At 47.0% G+C, this 26,164-nt stretch overlaps 1 protein-coding gene and 1 pseudogene across 1 annotated transcript; one reads left to right on the top strand and one right to left on the bottom strand.

The window, feature by feature from the left end:
- The first annotated feature begins 4,534 nt into the window (after nucleotides 1-4,534).
- LOC119976705 overlaps nucleotides 4,535-26,164 on the top strand; it is a 72,052-nt pseudogene continuing 50,422 nt past the window's right edge.
- LOC119976651 (zinc finger protein 271-like) lies at nucleotides 16,373-20,730 on the bottom strand. The gene is made up of 2 exons (XM_038817311.1): nucleotides 20,690-20,730; nucleotides 16,373-19,703 (listed from the first exon to the last, which is right to left on the bottom strand). Exon 2 carries the CDS (start codon nucleotides 19,233-19,235, stop codon nucleotides 17,532-17,534), a length of 1,704 nt encoding a protein of 567 aa, XP_038673239.1. The 5' UTR covers nucleotides 19,236-19,703; nucleotides 20,690-20,730; the 3' UTR covers nucleotides 16,373-17,531.

Raw genomic sequence — 26,164 nt, 5'->3', positions numbered from 1 at the left:
TAAAATATAATTGTTTTTAAAAAGAGCAATACCAAATAAAAATGCAATAAAGAGACAAACAAGTAATCACTCAGTGTATGAAGGAACAAAGCAGTGTTAAACGGATGTGAAAAGGAATGGGGGGGGGGGGGGGGGGGGGGGGGCTGGTTCACCCGGGTCGGACATAGTTGGAAATCCACGTTTTCAGCAAGAGTGTGTGAATTTAAAGATAAAGTTACAGTTCGTGATTTGAGATGGTCGGCAACTTGAAAGGATATCAAGCAGGACATAGGCTCGTGAGGTCACCGAGAAGGAGAAGCGGTACATTTGACCGTGAATCATGAGGTCAAAGATATTGAAGTGATAAGCCATGATCGGTAAACTCAAAGGGTTGCGACTTATAACACTACACTGGTATCAAACTGGACATGTTAACTTTGGTCGTGGGACCATTCTTAATGTCTTACTATAGTCGGACCAAACGTCTAGGTTTCAACAGTTGGCTCAGTTGCTTGCTGGTGTGAACACTGGACAGTGGATTGTCTCCTCTTCTGAAGCTGCATAGGCCACAGTAGTATTGATTAATGAATATAGCCTATTGAAGTGTAAGTAAGTTATTTTATATTTTTTATCAAGTAGGGGTTTATCTGGCGTTCCTTCAAGTTATTCTTGCAATCATCAATATTCATTTTTCCCAATGTGTGCTATTTTTAATTAAGTTTTTATTTCAGGAATATTACCCCTACCAGCATGGAAAAGAAAAAGCATAAATCTGGGTCACTAAAACGCAAAGAACAAAAAGAAGCAGAAAGAAAGGAATCAGCCAAGCGATGCAGGCCTATTACAGAGTTTATAATACCACAATCAATATCCAGTTCTGCAACAAATAATCAAGAAGCAAGAAACAATGCTCATGGTGATGATGCAATGACATGCGAGTTACAAGAACAGAGAAGAGCGACTTTGAATGTAGAGACAAATACAAGTGCATCCATTACTAATCAACCCAGGCCCAATATTTCTTCTGGCTTCCTTGTTCCGGTTGTACTGCCTGTAGTTGCAACATCTGAACACATAGCTTCAACTAGTGACAGGGAATCAGATATTCCTTCAAGCATAAGTGACTTGGTTTCTGAAGCACATCCTGTAAATGAACCGATGCAAGAAAATGAAAGATCAATTACTGGAATCTTCCAATATCCATCATGAGCAAAGCTGAAACAGTTTTTTGCTGAACATCCACTTCAGCCACTTGATGATCTGCCATTTAATGCTCGTTTGTATGAGGAAAATTATGAATGACTCAGTCCCAAGAAAATGGCTAACATATAACAAAGAAAATAGATGCTTATATTGTTCATACTGCTTAGCCTTTGAGTTTCCCAACACTTGTAATCCATCACCCTTTGTACGTGGCTTTAGTGACTACAGGCATATTAGCCAGAGCTTGACTTTACATGAATCGACAACAACACATGACAGAAATGCTCAGCAATATATCAGTGTGGTTAATGATGGCACCTTAGATAGATTTTTTGCAGCGTCACTAATTAAAGGGAAAGAAGTATTGAAGCAGAGAAGTATTGTCATGAGGATTATAGACATCATAAAGATGTTAGGCAAGCAAGCACTTCCTTTTCGAGGTCACAGAAATGAATCAGCCTACACTCTAGATAATGAGGTTCTGAATCATGGCAATTTCGTAGCTACAGTGCAGTTGATGGCAAAATATGACCCCATTATGTCAGCTCACGTTTCTGCACTGCAAAACAAGTCTAAACAAAGAATCAAACGATTAGAGCAACAAGGAAAGGCTCAAAGTAAAGGCCATGGTGGACTTGTTACATACCTGAGTAAAACAACTATAAACATGTTAATCAAAATTATGAAGAATATGATACAAGAAAGAATTAGTTATGAAGTTTCTCAAGCGAAATATTATTCTATTCAGGTTGATTCAACACAAGAAAGTTCATCCATTGATCAGTTTAGCATTATTATTCGGTATGTGCTTAAAGGTATTATCTGTGAGCGACTACTTTCAGTTGTGCCAAGTAATGATGGTACAGGACAGGGACTTTTTGAACTATTGATTGAAACATTACAGCATCTTAAAATTGACCCCCAAAAATGTTTATCTGATAGCACAGATGGCGCTGCAAGCTACCGTGGCCAGTATAATGGTTTACAAAGTAAAACTGCTGATGTGGCTGATCAACATGTTCATATATGGTGCTATGCCCATGTCTTGAATTTGGTGATAACTGAAACAACAAAATATTGTGTGCCTGCAGTTTCTTTTTTCAATTTACTCCAGAATATAGCAACTTTTGTGAAAGCATCATACAAGAGAATGGCTGTATGGATAGAAGTTGTTGGAAAACATCTAGGACAAGAAAAAATGAAATGATTAAAGCTAATTGGTGAGACCAGATGGTCAGGAAAATCCAATGCAGCAACAACTATATTTGGACGTTTTGATGATGCTGCTGTCAGTACTTTCGTAAATCTATTGACATGCTTATCAATGATACAAGATTCAGAAAAGTTTGATGCAAAAACAAAACATGAAGCAAATGTTTTACTTCAAAGTCTTCTAAAGTTTGAAACCATATTGACAGCATTTACTTACTTGTATATATTTGAAAGTACAACCCCGTTATCAAGTTATCTACAGACAAGTGGTTTAGATATGTTTACTGCATGGAGTTTGGTAGATTCAGCTGCAACAAAGTTGAAGGAACAGACAAGAACATTTGATAACGTTCACAGCAAGGCTTTGGAATTTGTAAATAAATATAATGACAGGATTTCACAGATGAATATGGATGAAAATCAAACATTGGAAATTGATGCGTTGGAAACAGCATTGCCAGTTAAGAGGCAGAGGAAGAAGAAAAGAATGGCAGATGAGCTTATTGATGATGAAATAAATTCCTCAGATTCTCTAGCTGATTTTCGAGTAAATGTGTTTAACCTAATAATGGATCGCATTGTCCAGTCACTAGAATCGCGCTTTGTACAACACAAACAGTTGTATAAAGATTTGTCCTGCTTGGACCCAGCAAAGTTTAAAACTATTGCAGAGAAGGGCCTTGAAAATGAAGCATTGGAAGGTATTATTAAGCTGTTTCCACAAATCAGCAAAGATCAAGTAATATTGGAATTGTTTTCTTTTGCTTCAAACTTTGATGTATTAAAGCTATTGCTTAATGGTGGTGAGAATATGGATTCCAGTTGCAACAATTGTAAAATTTGCAGCACTTGCCCATCGTGTGTACTAAAAATTCTGGCATCCAACAGACTTCATGACAAGGCATATGATAACCTTTATGAACTTTATAAAGTCATCTGCACACTATCAGTTACTCAAGTCCAATGTGAGAGGACATTTTCAAAGCTAAAGATCATAAAAACAAGGTTAAGAAATTCGCTGTCTGAGGAGAATTTGGAATCATACATGTTGCTATCCATTGAAAAGGAATTGTTAGATGAATTGGATGCAGAAGCAATTATTGGCAGATTCGCACAATCATCTAGCGAACACAAACGATTGCTCTTAATATGGTGGACTGCATGCTAATGTGTAAATTGTGCAGTAAACTATTCAAAAATATCAACCAATTACTTAAAATTAAAAAATTAAAATAAAAAATTCAATTATAGCATTCTGTATTTACATTTGGTATCTACTGCCAGTAATATATACAGTACATGTACACTATAATTACTAAGAAATACACATTTTTTCCACAAAAATGTTAATTGTACCCTTTTTTCCACATGTATTTTTTGAAAATTTTATTTATTTGTCATGAAAATTAAATGATAGCATTGTAGTTGTGGGTGGGCCCCCTTTGTCTCCTGGCAACCAATATTTTTATACCCAGTCCGCCACTGTCTCTCTCACACCTGTGCATGTACTTACCCCGCAGTCGCTGCCTTGGATGCTGTGGGCCTTCTTCTTATGATCTGCTGTCAAAGGCATCCGAGGCTACACATCCCACACTGATGTTGTCAGTTTGAAAGCCTCTGAGGATGAAGAATGCTGTTCCCACATTAAAATCTCTATCCACGGTTGGACGGTGGTGCAGTGGTTAGCACTACTGCTTCACGGCACTGAGGACCCGGGTTTAATCCCGTCGCCGGGTCACTGTCCATGTGGAGTTTGTATATTCTCCCCGTGTCGGTGTAGGTTTCACCCCCAAAACCCAAATATGTGCAGGACAGATGAATTGGCCACGCTAAATTGCCGCTTAATTGGAAAAAAATAATTGGGTACTCTAAAATCATTTTTAAAAAGAATCTATCAAACGTTTCCCAGGGAGAACTAAGACAGCTGCTGCAATAAATGAGGTTTTATTCCTCACTTTTATTCCCCACCTGATCTGCTGCTCAAAGTCTCCTCTGTTTCCCCGGTCAGTTTCCCAAACTTCAGGAAACTCCTGTTACTGCAGAAATATTTGGATTGTCTGTGAGAGACGTCAATCAGAGAGCCCACCCACTCTGCCCATTCTCTCCTCTTCCTCTACCACAGCTGCTTCACTTCCTGTACGGACTCAAAACCAAGTCAGGAGATGGTGAGTGAAGGAGCACAATTTACAATCATTACATTGCACAATATCCACACTAATGTTCAGGCAGTCTGACTATCCTGTGGGCAATCAGCTGTGGAAATGCCCCTTATGCTGTGTGAGAACATCCAACTCAGAGACCTGTTTACTCGGTGCTTTGTGCTGAGCTGTTTGATTGGCTGTGTGTTGGATATTGAGGGTGTTTATTGGAAGCATTTCCCTTCTGATTTACAGGCTGAGTTTTGTTAATGGGTCATTGCTGAATATGAGACGGTGACGTGGGAGGGACAGAGACATTTTTGAAATGTCTGTTAATGTCTTCTTTAAAGATTTGACCTGAAGGCCTCGACTTTTCCCAAAAACCTGCGTTTTGATTTGATAGTTTAGCCCAGTGCTGCGCCTGAGAGCTGAATTTGGGATGTGCAGTCTGAGTGAGTGCAGTGTATCTAATTTCCCAAAATAAATCAGAACTCTTCAATCAGCTTCACTGAAAAAATATTTTCCTTAACTTCTCGCACTGCTTGTTTTCTTCAAATCATTTTGGAAAGCAAGGGAAGAAATTTACAAATCTCCATTTCTAGGGGCAGCATAGTTGCGCAGTGGTTAACACTGCTGCATCACTTGGGCAGCACAGTGGCGCAGTGGGTTAGTCCCTGCAGCCTCACGGCACCAAGGTCCCAGGTTCGATCCACGCTCTGGGTCACTGTCCGTGTGGAGTTTGCACATTCTCCCCGTGTTTGCGTGGGTTTCGCCCCCACAACCCAAAGGATGTGCAGGCTAGGTGGATTGGCCATGCTAAATTGCCCCTTAATTGGAAAAAATTAATTGGGTACTCTAAATTAATTTTTTAAAAAACACTGCGGCAGCACGGTGCTGAGTGCCCACGTTCTATCCTGGCCCCGGTTCACTGTCACCCCCACAACCCAAAGATGTGCAGGTTAGGTTGGTTGGCCACATTAAATTGTCCCTTAATTTGAAAAAAAAATGAATTGGGTACTTTATATTTATGAAAATAAATAAATAAATCTCCATCTGCCACTGTGGGAGGGAGTGAATGCTTCAGATGCTGGATTGGGTGCCAATTGGAAGGAATCATGTTTCCCCTTTCCTGTCTCACAGAAGGATTGCACCATACTACACCAGAGAATACAGAGATTATAGACGCCACTGATAGATCTTGACCATCACCCAAGAAATAACTGCACAACTGTGGACAGACATCCAGTCCCTTCACATAATTTTGCAACACAGAGAAGGTTGGGCAGTGATCAGTCGGGTCAAGGGAGCTTTGACATGTCATCAGATCTAAAACTGGTCAGTGGTGTGGAATCTTTCATCAGAGCCAACCTTTCCGAAGATTCAGCTCTTTGCGATCAATCAGGGTGAGGCTGGGAAGAAGAGCATGTGGGCTTCATGTGTCATGAGAGCTTCAATCATTCACGAGCCTCATGAATCACTGACTCATTCCGACAGGTGAGTGGCTGTTCAAGTGTGATGTGTTAGACCAATGCACCACAGGCTCATAAGACCTATCACACAAGGTGCATCTGTTGTCCCACCAGTAACACAAACAACAGCCACATGGAAGAGAAACCGTTCAAGTGTGAGGTGTGCAATCGAGCTTTTGTATATCCATTGTCATTCAAGAATCACCGATGCAGCTGCATTGGGAAGAAGCCTTTCCAATGTGAGGTGTGCAACAAGGGATTCACGCAATCAGCAAGCCTGTTGAAACATCAACTAATTCACACGAGCGGAAAACTATTCAAGTGTGAAACATGCGACAAATCATTCCCACAGTCATCAATTCTCCTGCAGCATCAGAGGATCCACACAGGGGTAAAACCATTCAGGTGTGCGGTGTGTGACAAATCATTCTCGAAGCCATCGGGTCTCTGCAAACACAAACGCATTCACACAGGAGAAAAACCATTCCAGTGTGAGGTATGTGACAAATCATTCTCAGGCTCATCGTACCTTCGTATACATCACCGCATTCACACAGGGGAGAAACCATTCAAGTGTGAGGTGTGCAACAAATCATTCTCACAGTCATCGAATCTCCTGCAGCATCAGAGGATTCACACAGAGGAAAATCCATTCAAGTGTGAGATGTGCAACAAATCATTCTTGCGGTCATCCCATCTCCTACAGCATCAGAGGATCCACACAGGGGAGAAACCATTCAGGTGTGCGGTGTGTGACAAATCATTCTCTGAGTCATCGGGTCTCTGCAAACACAAACGCACTCACACAGGAGAGAAACCGTTCAATTGTGTGGTGTGTGACAAACCATTCTCGCGGTCATCCCACCTCCTGCGCCATCAGAGGGTTCACACAGGGGAGAAACCATTCAAGTGTAAGGTGTGCAACAAATCTTTCTCACAGTCGTCACATCTCCAGCTCCATCAGAGGATTCACACTGGAGAGAAACCATTCAAGTGTGAGGTGTGTGATAAATCCTTCTCAGAGTCATCAAGTCGCCTAAAACATCAGAGGATTCACACAGAGGAGAAACCGTTCAAGTGCAAGGGGTGTGACAAATCATTCTGGCAGTCAACACGTTTCCTGCTCCATCAGATTGTTCACACTGGGGAGAAATCATTCAGGTGCGAGGTGTGTAACAAATCATTTTCACAGTCATCGCATCTGCTGAAGCATCAGAAGATTCACATGGGAGAAATGATTATGATGTGAGGTGTGCAAGAAATTGTTCCTTAAGTCATTAAGCCTGCTGCTCCATCAGAGGAGTCACACAGGATTAACCCTTCAAGGTTTGAGAAAGGCTTACTCCTGCAACTTCCTCAGGCTAACTTGTCCAACTGGTGACCCATTGACTAGATTGTGGCCTTTGCAGCTCCTCTATGTGGCCTGCTGAGGCCCTCTATCTGGTTATACGAGCTGGGTGTGTTCATGCCTGTGGAGGGTGTATGCACGCATGTGAGGGGAAGAAAGCATGTGTGAGTGTGTGTGAGGTGGGGGGTGGGGTGTACATTGAAGGAGGTGTTTGGGTCGTGTGTGTAACAAATCGAGTGAGGTGCCTCTGGTGTGAGTGTGTGTGAGGAGTGAGAGGGAAGATAATGTGTGTATGTAACAGAGCAAGAGAGAGAGAGAGGGGGTATGGGGTGAGAAGAGGGCAATGTGTGTGCCTGGCTCACTCCCAGTCTTAGGGTTCTCAATCACCCTCAAACCACGTATCAACACGCACTTTCTCCCACTCTCCCAATGGGTGAGTGAGTGAGGACGCGAGGATGAGTTGGAAACACTGTCACCCTTTCACACCCTAATTATCTTTATTGATTACACTTTTTAAAAAAATGATCAGTTTATTATTTTGACCTCTTTTGACTCAGAAAGCTGCTTCTCTGCATAAGTCAGCTTTTAAACAAATTAATGTTTAACGTGGCATCAAACTTTATCGTTCCAAAACACCTTGAGTGAGAAAGAAATTGAAATGTGGGCCTTGTGTGAAGGGTTGGACATGAGGAAATGTTCAAACCAGATTGACAGCTACAGAAGCAAAGGACAGAGTTGGGAATTCAAAAGCACTGCCCAACCCTCCAGGGGAAGAGTCCCTTCCAGGAATGGAAACCGATTGGTCCATGGATCCAGGTGACCACTGAATCTTTGCAATTATTGGTGTGTTTGTACAACGGAAACAAGATCCATTATGTGCCACTAATTGGGAGCCAGACTAAAGGACAAGGATTTTAAAGAAACTTCTGTCTGTTGGATTCTGAGAGTTCCCCTGATGTAAGTGTGTGTTAGTAAAGTGAGCCAGCTCTCAGGAGTGGGTATGGGTAGAATTGGATCCTGCTTTAGTTGGTGATATGAATTATAGACAAATCCTGGTCAGGTGATGTGTATTTGACCAATACCACGGGTGATCACAGAATCTTACAGAAGAGGCCATTCGGCCCATCAAAACATGCACCGACAAAAAAATAAATCCCACTTTCCAGCATTTGGCCCATAACCTTGAATGACATTTCAAGTGCTCATCCGAGTATCTTTTAAAGATTGTGAGGTTTCCTGCCTCTACTACCCTCCCGGACCGTGTGTTCCAGATTCCCACCACCCTCTGGGTGAAAATACTTTTCCTCAAATCGCCTCTAAACCCCCCTGCTTTTCACCTTAAAGTTATGCCCCTTTGTTATTGACCCTTCAACAAAATGAAACAGTTCTCTTTGTACTCTTCTTTCTGGGAGGGCAACTTACCTGAGCATGGTGAGGGATTGGGGGTGAGTCTTTTGTAAATGAAAATTTAGAAATTGGATAAAAAAAAGAAACTGAGGGAGTTAGCTGCACTGAGGACGTGTAATATGCAGATCAGCCGAGTTGCAGGGTGAACAAATACTTAAACAAAGTGGAGACCGGCAGTCTAGTGACCTAGGTCATAGCCATGTCCAGTTGTAAACAGAGCTCTCTTAGAAAAGCAAACATTTGTGCAGAAGATGGCTGTCTGTGTTTGAGGTTCTACTCTGAACGAGAAAAAATCTTTCCCAAAAGAAAAGTCCTATGTGCTAATGGATGCTGGAATTCACTCAGTGTAAAAACCTATGGGATGTTGTTCTGGTGTTTACTAAAGTAGATAGATTTAGATTGGGGATAATCCAGGTATACTGCCAATGTAACAATTATTGTAGTTAATTGCAAATTTTGTTCTGTACTGTTACCTTGTGCGTTTTATATTTTAATAACCCATTTTGTTAATTGAATATTTACAACAAGATTGAACCTTTCCTCACTGGGCTTCATCTCTTTCCACACATTATAATAAGTTCCAAACTGTGTTCCAAGTTTCTCTTCTGGGGATTGGGAAACCCTCACATTTAACATCAGCAGGGTTCTTAAGACTCCGCAGACCTCAGTTCCCTCAGTCCATGACATCTGATGTAATAACAGTGTGATATGTTCATTCTTCCAAAAGTAATTTAATAGTCTAGCAAAGGTGCTGAGCCATTTCCAAATGCTTTCCTATTTTGGTTGATTCATAGTTTCTGTCAGCTGAGTATTGTGTTTTTTTTGTCTGCTGTTTCAGCTGTATAGATTTATAATTCTGATGTATTCGTGTTTTTAAGCTTAATTTTGTGTTTTCTCAGTCTGGTGTGTTCCTATTCAGTGAAACACTCAGGAGCCCCCCGGTAAGAATCCAGCACACAATATATTGGTCAATATCACTATGAGAAGTCTCACAACACCAGGTTAAAGTCGAACAGTAATTTTAAATAACAAGCTTTCGGAGCACTGCTCCTTCATCAGGTGAGATCCTGTTGGCTGGTATACTTTCTCCATCTATGGGTTTAGAATTTCTAGTTCACAGGAAGCAGAACATTTCCCTCTGAAGTAATTGAATTTATATATCAACTCTGCATATTTCAGACTCAAGGCATCCAAAAGTACCTTTTAGTCAATGACAAGCACTTTGAAGTGTGGACATTGTCATAATGTCAGAAACATGATAGCCAATTTTTGACAGCAGGCTCCCACAAGCCCCAATTTGATAATCACCAAATAATCAGTTTTCATGATGTTGATTGCGGGATCCATATTGACCAGGACATTAGGGATAAAAACCCCTGATCTTATACAATGTAGTGCCATGGTGTCTTTTACATTCACCTGAGTGAGCAGACCTTGGATTAACTGATCTGAAAGATGGTACCTCTGACAGTGCAGCGCTCCCTCAGTACTGCACTGGAGTGTCAGCCTCAGTGCACAAGACTCTGGAATGAGGCTTGAACCCTCAACCTTTGACTCAGATTTGAGAGTGCTAACTAAGCCACAGTTGATAATAGCATAATATTGCTATTTCATTGATTCAGTTTCTGAGGGATTAAGTCCCAAGACTGTGTCCAGAATGCTTTTCTTACGGAAAACTGGCAGCCTGAAAGTTTGATTTGATTTAAACTGGTAACTAGTTGGAGGTGCAGGTGTCAGTGTTGTCTTTGTGTCAGCATTCCTGAAGCTGTAAAAAGTGGTAAAGTCCCTGCTGTCAGCAGTAGTGAAACAGATGGAGAAAAGTGGATAGATTCCAGGAGTGAGGAACAACCTACAAACTCGATACTGATGGAGGATGCCCCCATCGAACAAAAAACCCAAACATCCTAAATCCCACTATCTGAAAGAGAGCCACACTCCAGAACAACTACCCACTTCTTGAGTTCTCTGTCCAAAGCCAGGTCTGACCCACATTGCCACAAGCTCTATGTCAGGAATTGCAAGAAAGCATATCCCAAATCCACCCCAACCAGAACACGGACTGACCCCCTTCACTACTGACACCCATCTATCTGATCCACACCAGACGTCCAGCCTACTGAGCTAACAGGCCTCCCAGGGAGTCTGAGTTGCTGTGCCAACATCCACTTTTCCAGCATGTTGTAGCCTGGAGCTATGGATAGTGATGGTAGAGGCTCCAATTTCCATACATGGCTGACCAGGAATCTCTCCCACTCTTACCATCTGCCATTGCTGAGTGTTGGAAGGAATTACAAGTTCATTACAACCTGTTTAGCTGTGTTATGAAGACACCATACTAGTACAAGAGGTCTGAGAGTGGGTCTTGAACCCAGAACTTCGGGCGGGCTCAGAGGTGGGACACCACCCATTGCACCGCAAGATCTCTATTCAATAACCATCTACTGTATGAAAGTCCTTGTTATGACATCCGGTGCCGGTATTTTTTGGTCTTTTCCCTGTCCGAAGGGCGAAGTATTTTACGGCAAGAGGTGCCTGTGAAAGGTTTTACTCCTGTGGTGTGCCTGGTGGATCCATGAACTAGGAGTGGGGCAAGAAGAAAAGAGCTGCTGGCACAGCTGAGTCTTCGTGGTGCTCCACAGGATAAGGTGGCAGAAGACAAGGGAGCTGCCCTGTCCACCCAGTGGTCAACGGAGCAGCTAGTAGAGTTTCTAAATGCAAAGTTCTGTCAGCAGAGAAAGGAAGCCCTGGAAGATCTGGCCAAGGTGATGGAACCAATTAAGTCAGGGATCAAGAGAGTGGAGCAGAGGCTGGAGTCCCAGGGCTGGGCGATCGAGAAAGCCTTGGGCAATCTGTGCAAGCAGTGGCCGAGGCCCAGGACACGTCTGCCTTCTCACATGCAGGCAGAGCCACCTGGACATTGCAGCGGCGCCCTGACAGTGGCCAGTAACAGTGGGCTATGGCTGGGAAAGTCCGTGGCATTTCCCAGGTGCTGGCCGACATGACACAGACGCAGAGGTCGGTGGCCCAATGCAAGAGGGAGAAGGCGCAGTCACTGGCTGATGTGGCACTGACCAAGAATTTGGTGGTACAGTCACAGCGTGATGTGGCGCAGTCCCAGACAGATGGTTCACTCCCTGTGCTCCATGCCAAGAGCATGCAGACCCTGGCCGAAACGAGAAGGGCCTACAGGGCTGCCAGTGCCAGGTGGTGGGGAGCCTCATGGCTTCGGTCTGCTTGCTCACCGGTCCCATGAAGCACTCAGGAGGAGGAGGGGATGGGGCCCGTGCCGGTGACATGCAGGGGAAGTGCTGAAACACCGCAGCACCTCGGATTCTCCCCCATCCCTGATGCATCTAGTGGACAGCGGGCAGAACAGGACAGCACCATGCCACCTGGGACACCCGAGTAGCAGCTGGGCCCATCCAGGCAAGGTTGCTCCAGAAGACAAACGCCAATGGAGACCCAGGTGACAGGGCAGGAATTGCATCAGGCTGCCTCCACTCTTGATGTACCTACTGGGGATTGATCTAGATGTAGTGTTAAGGCCCGTAAGGCCAGAGTTAAACACAGTTAAGTTGGTGTGATTTTATGGATCTATGACCAAATTGGCACAGGTGCAAGGCACAGTATAGTGTTAGGGGCTCAGGCACAACTCTGTATATATTTGTTCATATAAACACCTGTTCATATAAGCACTGTTGCAACCTTCCTCAATGCTCTGAGAAGGGTGAGGGGTAGGCTGGTCTGGGCTTGCCAGAGAAGGGGGGGGGGGGAATTGGCGGATGTTTTGGGTGGGCTGTGCTCCCCACCCTCCCGTACCCCCACTGTCCCCACCTGCGCCACACCAAAGATCCAATGGGACCATGTGATGGATTGCCCAGCTCGCATGCAGGGATCACCCAAGGGCACGGTGGGAAGTGCTACTGTGGGTAGGAATCAATTGTTGACGAATCATTGTTGAGCGGGTTATCATCATCCTCCATCCCAGGACCAGACCCACTCTTACTGCCAACCCAGGGCAACGTGCTGGAGGAGGAGGATGAATGCCAGGCCTCAATCAATGAGGAGGATGCAGGGTATCGCGAGGATGAGCAAAACATGGGGTATAGGAGGCCGCACAATGCGTGCGCCAGCGCCAACATGCATGGGACGCTCTGATCTCTAGGTTCACCTAATTGGGGGGGGGGGGGGGGGAGCCAGGGGCATAGACACCAAATCCCATCCTAACACCACCTCCTCCCCCTGACGGCTAGCCCCGCCTACAACCCCCTCCGTGACCTGCCACACTATGTGGGTGGGCCCTGGGTTGGCAGTAACAGTGGGTCATGCACTCTTCCCAGGAATTGGGCGCAGAAGTGCATGATGCGCATCTGATGGTCACATATTAGCTGCACGTTCATTGCATGGAACCCCTTTTGGTTTGTCTAGAGCGGCCTGCCATCTGCAGGTATTTGTAGGGAGACATGGATCCTGTCGATCACCCCCTGGATCGGGCATGTCGGCAATGGGGGCAAACCCTGCCTATTCGGCTGGGTCCACATTAAAGTGGATGTATTGGGCCTCCAGGGTATCCATGATGGCGTGGATACACCTGTGCACCGAGCTCTGCGAAATCCCGGACAGGTAACAACTGGGTGCCTGGAAGGACACCTTGGTGTAATATTTCAGAGCGGCCATCACCTTGACAGCCACCGGGAGCAGGTGTCCTCCCCCATTCCCCTGCAATGCCAGGTGCGCCATGATCTGGCAGATGTCGCCATGTGCCCCTGCTTAGCCTGCGTCTTCAAAGGCATGCCCGGTCCGGCAGGTCCTCAAATGACATGTGAGGCCTCATGCGGAGCCTCCTTTGCAGCATCTCCTTTTCGGCCTATTGTGCGCTGGCTCTCCAACCTGAGCGGCTGCCTCCTGTTCCGCTGCTGCACGTTCCGCAGCTACCTCCTCCTCCAACAGCTCCAGCTCGTACAGCCGCAGGGCATCCCCCAGGGCTGCGGTGACTAGAAGGACCATGGTTGGTTGTATTCCAATATCCATTGTCTCCAAAGGGTGAAAGGCCAACATATTAGCATGGTGTGTACCCACCTGCCCAACTAGGTCCAACGGGCTACATGGTGCCCCAGGTTGTCAGTGCGGGCTTTACCCCCTGTATGCTTTCCCCCACCCCTCCCCTCCAAACCTGGTCGGTGGTCGGAAAAATGGGGGCCCCTAGCCTTGGCACCCATCCATACTGTCAGGTAACTTTGGCTGGCGATATGGGGTGGGGGGGGGGGGAGGGGCGATGGTGCTGGGTTGCGGGCTGGGGTGCAGGGACAGTGTAGTGGGAGAGTGTAGATTGGGATGCAGTGGTACTCGTACAGTCGGTGTTACTCTGCAGAACCAGGTTCCACGGTGGGATGTCAGTGGGGTTTGCAGCAAGGTGGCGGTCTGCCAGGCCACGGTGATGGTGGTCCGTGCCTGGACACCGCTCCAGTCTCATGGGGGTCATCCCAGCCACACGGCCCATTCTATCACCACCCCATCCCCTGGCCCTGGGAGGACCCCCCCCCCATGTCTGGCCCAGCAGCCCATGGCTGTGTCTGTGTCCTACCTCTTCTCCCTCATCAACCATGATGCCAGTTTCACAATTTTTAAAAGCACAAGTGAACCTTGCCATCGGGAATTCGCCGCAGTGGAGGCGGAGAATACCAGGTCGGGCCCACTAATGATATGCCAAGGGTGTTTACTCTAAGTGTGTTCTGGAGCGCACTGGTGCCGCTGTCAAGCGAACAGAGAATTGGGATTTGGCGTGAAACCGGCGCTCGCCACAATTTCGGCGTTGAAACTGATTCTCCGTCCAATCGTGTTTCCCAATTCCGGTGTCGGCTGACAGAGAATCACGATCCCTATTTCTATTCTTTTCTGATTGTCACCCCAGTGACTGACAGGCCACGACTGGTCAGATCATTGGTCCTGACTCGCTGAACTGATTTAATTGGCTTTTAAATTTTATCTTCCAGTTAATGAGGCTCAGTTCAAAAAGACTGCAATGTATCTCCCATAAAGAACAACAGCTTCTTTACCAGGTTTAATCTGATTTTGAACAAGGCTCTTTTCGTTGGACTGCAATATCCTCACACTTTAACTGAAAACTGCTCACATTTGTAAAATCGAGAATTTAAAACTTACCCAAATCAATGAATCATTCCTGTTGTTTGATGATTATATGGATAAATCAAAAATACACTGATTGATTACATAAGTTAACAGAATGTTTTGATTACATAATTTAGTCAAGGCTTTGAATTAATATTTATAGTGATAAATGAAGGATTGAAATAGCTGAAGCCACAATTGTCTCAAAATGGCTTCCTTGATGTGTTATTAACTCAATAAAGACTCTTAGTTTTGTCAAATTTCTTTCAATGAACTTCTTTAGTTAAAATGTAATTCTAACCACCCTCGACACGGCCTGCAGAGAGGGAAGACCTGGGGGGAAATTACTCCCTCTCTTTGCCTTTCTCTCCAGTGAATGTGCTGATCCCACCACTGCGCATCATCGCTACCTTGGATGCTATGAGTCTTCTTCTGATCTGCTCGCAAATACATCCAAGGTTACATATCACACTGATGTTGCCTGTTCGAATGCCTCTGAGGATGAAGAATGCTATTCCCACACTAGAAATCTCTGTCAAATGTTTACCAGCAGCTGCAATAAGCGAGGCTTTATTCAGATGGGACAATGACAAGTTTAAATCCCCCCCTGATCTGCTGCTCAAAGTCGCCTCCGTTTCACTGGTCAGTTTCCCAAACGTCAGGAAAGTCCTGATACTGCAGAAATATATGGAGCAACTTGAATTTTAAACAATGTTCCATGTGGGTAAAAATGTTACTGCCTCATGTAACTTTCATTTACAAATCATAACAAGAGAGGTCATGGTAATATGGGATCCACAGTGTACAAAGAGATTTGCCCAAACATAGAATTCCTACAGTGCAGAAGGATATAATTCGTCCCATCGTGTCTGCACCGACCCTTCGAATGAGCACTCTACCCATTTACACTCCTCCATCCAACCCACCCTATCTCCGTAACCCAGAACCTAACCTGCACACCCCTGGACATTAAGGGGCAATTTATTGTGGCCAATCCATCTAACCTGCACATCTTTGGACTGTGGTAGGAAACTGGAGCACCCGGAGGAAACCACACAGACATGGAGAGAACGTACAAACTCCACAAAGATAGAGGCCAGAATTGAACCCAGGTCCCTGGTGACCATCATAATATTGAATCAATAAATTGAACGCGCTTTAATGCAACATCTTCCAGTGCTCTGGAGGAATCATATTGTTTCCAATTCAAACCTTTGCCAGATGTGAAATGCTGCTGTTTAAAAAAAAAATTCCAATTGAGGGGCAATTTAGCGTGGCCAATCCACTTATCCTGCACATCTTTGGGTTGTGTGGGTGAAACCCACGCAGACACGGGAGAATGTGCAAACTATACATGGACAGTGATCGAACCTGGGTCCTTGGTGCTGTGAGGCAGCAGTGCTAACCATTTTGCCACCGTGCCACTCCTTTGTGTTTGAAGTTAATCTTCATAAATAATCTGTAAAGAAAATGATCAATCACACTTGTACAAAAAAACTGTTCTTTTTAGTCTGTTCCAATTTTGTCTGTCTCGACATGCACATTGCACAGATAATCTTTAAAGTGTTCAGGTCTTCACTTCCAAATTATATCTCTGCAACTGAGTAACTTCCTTTGTAAACACTTTGAAGCAGATAGAAGCAGTTTGAGAAAGATGCTTTGAAGTGACTTGCGGTCAGGCTCGACCATCATATTCTTTCTCTCAAGCAGGTTCTGGTTGAAATGCTCACAAAGACAATATCCAGGCACACTTTCTCAATCTGTACACATCGTTCAGGTTATGTAAAATCTCTGGATACAAACACAACTGGTTGCCTTGCTGCATGAGGGTTGCTCCAAGTCCTGTTTCACTGGCATCTCATTGCAGGGTGACTTCATCATTGACATCATAGTACCTCAGCACTGGCTTGCATAGAACCCCTACATGTGCAGAAGGAAGCCATTCTGCCCATCGAGTCTGCACCAACCCTCGGAAAGAGCACCCCATCTAGGTCGCTCCCCCACCCCACCTCACCTGCAAATCTTTGAACACCAGGGGGTAATTTTAGCATAGCCAATCAACCTAACCTGCACATCTTTGGATTGTGGGAGGAAACCGGAACACCCAGAGGAAACCCACGTAGACTCTGGGAAATCGTGCAAACTCCACGCAGTCATCCAAGGCCGGAATTAAACCCTGGTCCCTGGCGCTGTGTGGCAGCAGTGCTCACCCCTGTGCCATCTGTTGTTATCATTAGTTTAATGTGAGTGAAAGCTGCTTCTTGTTCTGTGTCTCAACACTACTGAGCATCCTTTGCAGTGAGCTTGTACAGAGATTTAGGCTAGAATTCTCCGTTCTTACTGAAAGTAAGTCACACTCTGATAACAGATTGACAAGAACCTGACTACTAGTCCCCATTTGGGTTCACCGATGTTCCAGGATGTCCAACAACTGAAGAATTTCTGACAGAACGCACACTGATATCTCACACTGCAGACGTCAAGAAAATTTTATTGCAAACCTCAAGCTTGAATTGATTGAGCAGGAGTTTTGATGATTGCAAGAATGACTTGTTGTACACCTCATATTTTAATCGTGTCTTCCCTTTGTAGACTGTCTAATGGACCAGGAGTTTGGAAAACTTTGTAAAGGCTTTGTCAGATGCCTCATAAATGGATAGTTACTTCCATGTGAATGTGTTGGTGCGCACGTAGGGTTCGAGACTGTGCAAATGATTTGTTGCACACCTCACATGAGAATGGTTTCTCTCCTGTGTGAATGCGTTGGTGTACACGGAGAGTGCGAGACTGTGAGAATGATTTATTACACACCTCACACGAGAATGGTTTCTCCCCTGTATGAATACTTTGGTGTAAGCGGAGGCTCGCAGGCCGTGAGAATGATTTGTCACATACGTCACATGTGAACGGTTTCTCCCCTGTATGAATACGTTGGTGTGTGCGGAGGTGTGATGAATCGGAGAACGATTTGTCACATACCTTGCACATAAATGGTTTCTCTCCTGTGTGAATGCGTAGGTGTGTGCGGAGGTGCGTTGAATTGGAGAACGATTTGTAGCACATCTTACACATAAATGGTTTCTCCCCTGTGTGAATGCGTTGGTGTCGGCAGAGCTCCGACGACCGTGAGAATGATTTATCGCACACCTCACATGTAAATGGTTTTTCACCTGTGTGAATGCGTTCATGTGTGGAGAGGTGCGATGAATTTGAGAATGATTTATCACACACATTGCACTTGAATAGCTTCTCGCCTGTGTGTATGCGTTGATGTGTGCGGAGGTGCGATGAATTTGAGAATGATTTGTCACACACCTCACACGTGAATGGTTTCTCTCCTGTGTGAATGCGTCGGTGTCTGCAGAGCTCTGATGACCGTGTGAATGATTTGTCGCACACGTCACAGGTGAATGGCTTCTCCCCTGTGTGAATGCGTTGGTGGACACGGAGCTCTGTTGAACGTGAAAATGATTTGTCACAAACCTCACACATGAATGGTTTCTCCCCAGTGTGAATGCGTCGGTGTCCACAGAGCACCGATGAATCTGAGAATGATTTGTTGCACACCTCGCAGGTAAATGGTTTCTCCCCTGTGTGAATGCGTTTGTGGACACGGAGGCTCGACGACTGCAAGAATGATTTGTTGCATATTTCACAAGTGAATGGTTTCTCCCCTTTGTGGATCCCCTGGTGGATCAGGAGTTTCGATAACTGTGTAAAGCCTTTGTCACACATTTCACACTTGAATGGTCTGTCTCCAGTGTGAATGCTGTGGTGTGCACGGAGGTTTGTTAACTGTGAGAATGATTTGTCACACACCTCACAAGTGAATGGTTTCTCCCCGGTGTGAATACGCTGGTGAACACGGAGGTTCTGTGATCGTGAGAACGATTTGTTGCACACCACACATGTGAACGGTTTCTCCCCTGTGTGGACCGTCTGATGGAGCAGGAGTTTCGATGAATCGGAGAATGATTTGTTGCACACCTCACACCTAAATGGTTTCTCCCCTGTGTGAATGCGTTGGTGTGTGCGGAGGTTTGAGGAGTCAGAGAATGATTTGTTACAGACCTCACAGGTGAATGGTTTCTCTCCAGTATGAATACGTTGGTGTACGCGGAGATTCGCTGACTGCGCGAATGATTTGTTGCAGACCTTACACATGAATGGTTTCTCTCCTGTGTGAATCCTCTGGTGTCTCTGGAGATTGGAGGAATCAGTGAAAGTCGCCTCACACACCTCACACCTGAAGGGTTTTTCTCCCATGTGAATTCTCTGGTGTATCAGGAGACTCGGAAAGGTAACAAAAGTTCCAATGGATGGCTCACACTTAAATCGTTGATCTTCCATGTGGCTGCTCTTTACTTATCAGTGCTTCTTAAAGATGCACTTTGTGTATTCAGAGATGTTGTAAACCTGTGGAGCTCTCTTCACACTTGAACAGCCTCTCACTTTAGGATTGAGTCAGAGGTTCATGAGGCTTGATGAGTGATTGAAGCTCTCACCACACTTGGAGCCCACTCACACTTCTTCCCAGCCTTACCCTGACTGATCACCCACAGCCGAAACTTCATAAAGATTGGTTCTGATGGAAGGTTCCACAACACTGACCAGTTTCAGATCGATGATATGTCAAAGCTCCTCTGACCCGACCAATTTCCAGATGGTTTCACTGCCCAACCGTCTCTCTGTTCAGCAATGCTGTGAAGGGACTGGATGTCTTCCCACAGTTGTGCAGTTATTCCTTAGGTGATGGTCAGGATCTATCTGTGGTATCTATCCTCTCTATATTCTCTCGTGAAGTACGGTGCAATCCTCCTATGAGACAGGAAAAGGAAACATGATTTTATCCAACTCCTTCTCCTAATTGGCTTAACGGACTGATTCCTCAGTTAGAGATTGTTCTACAGTGAGTGCCAGTCTGCCATTTCCCTGTGTATGAAGGATCAGAGACAAGTCCTTTCTTTTCCCCTCACCTGACTGTCACAACCCTGTTTCCAGCAGGGACACTAGATAGTGACCAGGAGCAGACAACGTGGCTACTTTCTTTCCATCACACAGATCCCCATCTTCCCAGGCACCGTGAGGACAATGGAAAAGACAGTCGGGCAGAGTGTAAAACAAGCCATCAATTCACTGTAATTTTGAGTCACCCTAGCTCAGTTTTGCTCTTAGAGTATGTATTTGATACAAAAAATGCTCAGGAGAAATATTAATTCAATGGAGATGTATTTCCCACCTGATTTTCCAAAATTACTTGTAGAAAATTACACTGGACAGGAAGTGCCAGACGCTAAGGAAAATATTTCTTCGGTGTAGCTGATTGAAGGGTTCTGGTTTATCCTGGGAAATTAGATACAATGCACTCCCTCAGACTGCACATCCCAAATTCAGCTCTCAGACACAGCACTGGGCAAAACTATCAAATCCAAGCCCAGGCTTCTGGGAAAGGCCGAGGCCTTCAGGTAAAATCTGTAAACTCATTAAAAGACATTTCAGTGAATATGTCTCTGCCCCTCCCAGATAATTACACCTCACCTTCTCATATTCAGAAATGACCCATCAACAAAACTCAGTCTGTAAATCAGAAGGGAAATGTTCCAATAAACACCCTGAATATCCAACACACAGCCAACCAAACAGCTCAGCACAAAGCACCGAGTAAACAGGTCTGTGAGCTGGATCTTCTCACACAGCATAAGGGGCATTTCCACAGCTGATTGCCCACAGGATAGTCAGACTGCCTGAACATTAGTGTGGATATTGTGCAATGTAATGATTGTAAATTGTGCTCCTTCACTCACCATCTCCTGACTTGGTTTGGAGTCCCTACAGGAAGTGAAGCAGCTGTGGTAGAGGAAGAGGAGAGAATGGGCAGAGTGGGTGGGCTCTCTGATTGACGTCTCTCACAGACAATCCAAATATTTCTGCAGCAACAGGAGTTTCCTGAAGTTTGGGAAACTGACCGGGGAAACGGAGGTGACTTTGAGCAGCAGTTCAGGTGGGGATTTAAACTTGTCATTGTCCCATCTGAATAAAACCTCACTTATTGCAGCTGCTGTCTCAGTTCCCCTGGTAAACGTTTGACAGATTTCTAGTGTGGGAATAGCAGTCTTCATCCTCGGAGGCTTTCAAACTGACAACATCGGTGTGGGATGTGTAGCCTCGGATGTGTTTTAAAAAAAAATAATTTTTATTCAAAAATTTTGTATTTATATAACAACGAACCGCAATAAAATACCAACAATAATGATCACAGTCATAAACATTCGCCCATCCTTAATGAACAACAAAACATATTAACAGCAACTTAAATTAACACAATATTAAGTTAAATAACCATAGAAACAAAAAAAAAATAGAAACAATAAAGAACACAAGAACACCCTCCATCCCCCCCCCCCCCCCCCCCCCCCCCCCCCCCCCCCGTTGCTGCTGCTATTGACCAAGAAACCTATCTTTGAGCCAGAAAGACCAGAAAAGGCTGATCCTCTCAGGGCAAATTTGACCCTCTCCAATTTTATAAATCCCGCCATGTCACTGATCCAGGTCTCCACACTTGGGGGCCTCGCATCTTTCCACTGCATCAAGATCCTCCGCCGGGCTACTAGGGACGCAAAGGCCAGAACACCGGCCTCTTTCGCCTCCTGCACTCCCGGCTCCGCCGCAACTCCAAAAATCGCGAGTCCCCAACCTGGTTTGACCCTGGATCCAACCACCCTCGACACTGTCCCCGCCACCTCCTTCCAGAATTCTTCCAGCGCCGGGCATGCCCAGAACATATGAACTCCCCAAACACCTGGTGCACCTGTCCTCACCCCCAAAGAACCTACTCATCTGAGTCACAGACATATGGGCCCGATGCAGCACCTTAAATTGGATGAGACTAAGCCTCGCACATGAAGAGGAAGAGTTAACTCTCTCCAAGGCATCCGCCCAAGTCCCGTCCTCTATCTGCTCCCCTAGTTCCCCCTCCCATTTAGCCTTCAGCTCCTCCACTGACGACTCCTCCACCTCCTGCATTACTTTATAAATGTCAGACACCTTCCCCTCTCCGACCCACACCCCCGAAAGCACTCTGTCCATTGCCCACCGTGAGGGCAGCAAAGGAAATTCCTCCACCTGTCGCCTAACAAACGCCTTTACCTGCAAGTATCTGAATATATTCCCTTGGGGGGCCCAAATTTATCTTCCAGTTCCCCCAGGCCCGCAAACCTCCCGCCAATAAACAGGTCCCTCAATTTACTGATGCCCACCCTTTGCCACCCCCAAAAACCCCATCAGTGTTCCCGGGATGAACCGATGATTTCCACCTAATGGAGCCTCCATCGAGTCCCGTTTCCCCCCTATGCCGTCTCCACTGTCCCCAGATTCTTAGGGTCGCCGCCACCACCGGGCTCGTGGTATACCTCTTAGGAGAGAGCGGCAACGATGCCGTTACCAGGGCACCCAGGCTCGTACCTTTACAAGACGCCATCTCTATTCTTTTCCACGCCCCCCATCACCCATTTACGCACCATTGACACGTTGGCCGCCCAATAGTAACCCAAAAGGTTGGGCAGCGCCAGCCCGCCTCCATCCCTCCCTCACTCCAGGAAAGCCCTCTTCACTCTCGGAGTCCCATGTGCCCACACAAAGCTCAAAATACTTCTAGTCACCCTCCTAAAGAAGGCCCTGGGGATGAAGATGGGCAGGCACTGAAAGAGGAACAAGAACCTCGGAAGCACCATCATTTTGACGGACTGCACCCTCCCCGCCAATGACAATGGCAGCAATGGTCCCACCTCTTGAACTCCTCCTCCATCTGATCCACAAGCCTGGTGAAATTATGCTTGTGAAGAGTCCCCCAGTTCCTGGCCAACTGCACCCCCAGGTACCTAAAACTCTCCCCTGCCCTCCTAAGCGGGAGCCTACCAATTCCCTCCTCCTGGTCCCCAGGGTGCACCACAAACACCTCACTCTTGCCCAGATTTAGTTTATAGCCTGAAAAGGTCCCAAACTCAGCTAGCAGCTCCATCACCCCCGGCATCCCTCCCACCGGGTCCGCCACATACAATAGCAGGTCATCGGCATACAACGACACCCTATGTTCCTCCCCACCCCGCACCAAACCCCTCCACCTCCCTGAATCCCTCAACACCATCGCCAACGGTTCGATTGCCAATGCAAACAACAAGGGGGACAGGGGGCAACTCTGCCTGGTCCCTCGGTAAAGCTGGAAGTACTCCGGCCTCCTCCCATTCGTGGCCACACACGCCATTGGGGCCTCATATAGCAGCCTCACCCATCTAATAAACCCTTCACCAAATCCAACCTCCCCAACACCCCCCACTCCACTCTATCGAAGGCCTTCTCCGCATCCAGCGCCACCACTGTCTCAGCCTCCCCCTCAATCACCGGCATCATGATGACATTCAACAACCTCCGCACATTCGTGTTCAGCTCCTTAACAAAACCTGTCTGGTCCTCGTGTACAACCCCTGGCACACAGTCCTCTATCCTGGTGGCCAGGATTTTTGCCAGCACCTTGGCATCCATGTTGAGGAGAGATATGGGCCTGTATGAGCCACACTGCTGGGGGTCCTTGTCCCTCTTCAAGATTAACGGAATCAGCGCCCGCGACATCGTCGGGGGCAAAGTCCCCCCTTCCCACGCTTCATTAAGTGTCTGCACCAGCAAGGGGCCCACTAGGTCCACAAACTTTTTATAAAATTCCACCGGGAACCCATCCGGCCCCGGCGCCTTCCCTGACTGCATCTGCCCGATCCCCTTAACTAGCTCCTCCAGCTCAATCGGCGACCCCAACCCCTCCACCTGCTCCTCCTGCACCTTCGGGAAAGAAAGCACGTCGAGGAACCTCTCCATTCTCCTCCTCTCCCCCGTTGGCTCCAACCGGTACAGTTCCCCGTAAAAGTCCTTGAAGAGCTCATTCACCTCTACCCCCTTCCGCACCACATTCCCATTCTTATCTCTCACTCCAGCAATTTCCCTAGCCGCATCCCGCTTGTGGAGCTGATGAGCCAGCATCCTACTCGCCTTTTCACCATGTTCATACACTGCCCCTTGTGCCTTCCTCCACTGTGCCTCCGCCTTTCTAGTGGTCAACAAATCAAATTTAGCCTGTAGGCTACGCCTCTCCCCCAACAATCCCTCCTCTGGTGCCTCCGCGTGCCTCCTATCTACCTCCAGCATCTTCCCCAGCAGTCTATCCCTCTCACTCCTCTCGCTCCTCTCCCTGTGTGCCCAGATGGATATCAGCTCCCCACGAATCACTGCCTTCAGGGCTTCCCAGACCATCCCCACCCGGACCTCCCCGGTATCATTCACCTCGAGGTACCCCTCAATACTTGCCCGGACCCTCCTGCACACCTCCTCCTCCGCCAACAACCCCACATCCAACCGCCACAATGGGCACTGGTCCCGCACCTCGCCCATCTCCAACTCCATCCAGTGCGGAGCATGGTCGGAGATTGCAATGGCCGAATTTTCGGCCTCCTCCACTCTCGGAATCAGTCCCCGACTCACCACGAAGAAGTCTATCCGAGAATAAACCCTATGTACATGGGAGAAGAAAGAGTACTCCCGTGCCCTCGGCCTCACAAACCTCCATGGGTCCACCCCTCCCATCTGGCCCATAAACCCCCTCAGCACCTTGGCCGCCGCCGGCCTCCTACCCGTCCTTGAACTGGACCGATCCAGTGAAGCATCCAACACCGTATTGAAGTCGTCCCCCCATATTCAGACCTCTAGATCCGGGACACGTCGCAGCATACGCCTCATAAAGCCCGCATCATCCCAATTTGGGGCATACACACTAGCAAGTACCACCTACTCTCCCTGTAGCCTGTCCCTTACCATAACAAACCTACCCCCCTTATCCGCCACCACCTCAGATGCCTCAAACGACACATTTTTCCCCACCAGAATCGCCACTCCCCGGTTCTTCACATCCAACCCGGAGTGGGAAACCTGCCCCACCCACCCCTTCCTCAGACGGACCTGGTCCGCCACCTTCAGGTGGGTCTCCTGAAGCATTGCCACATCTGCCTTTAGCCCCCTCAGATGAGCAAGTACCCTAGACCGCTTCACCGGCCCATTCAGTCCTCTCGCATTCCAGGTGACCAACCGGATCAGAGGGCGTCCCGCCCCCTCCCCCGTCGACTAGCCATAGCCCGTCGACTGCCCGCCCCAGGCCAGCACCCTCCGCCTGACCCAGTCCCCACGGTGACAACACCTCACCTCTGTGCCCCGGCCCACACCCGCTCCTTCCTGACCCTGCCAGCAGCAACCCGGTATTCCCCCCCTCCCTCCCCACCCAGGCTAGGAACCCTCCTAGCCGCGAACCGTCCTCCATTGTACTTCCGTGGGTCAGCTAACTTCGGCTGACCACGGAAACCCCCGCCAAAAACCCAACCCCTCCCAGAGTGGGATCGTCCCCCATCCTGTCACTCCTCAAGGCACCGCTCCAGCGCGGGGAGGAACCAGTTAAGTCCCCCCACCCCCCGTCATCATCACCACCCCCCAGCCCCGCAACGCGGGAAACCAGAGGAAAGCCCGCGCTTTCGCACTGCCCCACCACACCCTTCTGATGCAGCTCCCAAATACCAGCCCCACTCCATACCCCCAACCCTATACAGAATACAACAAACCCCCCAACCCCCCCCCCGCAAAATACAAGACTCAAACAATGCCCCCCAACAAAAAACAGAACAACACCCCAATAAATAACCATATCAAAATTACAAAAGTACAGAAAAAACACAGCAACAGCAGAAACCAGCAATAAAGCATTGCAACCGACCCCGCAACCCCCAACCCCTAGTTCGAGTCCAGCTTCTCCGTCCACACGAAGGCCTACGCCCCCCCATGGGGAAACTAAACTACAACTACTACTAAAAGCCTATACCTAGCTTCGGGTGCCCACTCAGTCAGAGGAACAGTGGCCGTTGTCCGGTTCTGATACTGCTGGATTTGAACTGGTATAGAATAGTAGCTAGGAGCGCATATCTCGTAGCGTGCGTTGACCTTAGACTTACTTGGCTGGTGCATGGTAGGCCTCTCGTCGCTGAGAGCCAAATGCCAAGGTGAAAATGAAGAGTTCAAGAGTTCTTAAGAGAGTGCTCTGACCTTGGGGACTCTGTTTTATACCTCAAGGGTTTCACGCCTTTCTGGGCGGTTCCTGAACTTGGTCCCAATTAATTGGACCATGTCCCAATCGTTTGTATCGATTCTCTCCAATAAAGGGGCCGTTCCTCGATCGCTGGGCGGGCCCTAGGTAA

The sequence above is a fragment of the Scyliorhinus canicula genome, chromosome 13, assembly GCF_902713615.1.
Source record: "Scyliorhinus canicula chromosome 13, sScyCan1.1, whole genome shotgun sequence".
NCBI lineage: Eukaryota > Metazoa > Chordata > Chondrichthyes > Carcharhiniformes > Scyliorhinidae > Scyliorhinus > Scyliorhinus canicula.
The sequence above is the reverse complement of the archived record's forward strand: the minus strand, read 5'-3'. Positions and strand labels throughout refer to the sequence as shown.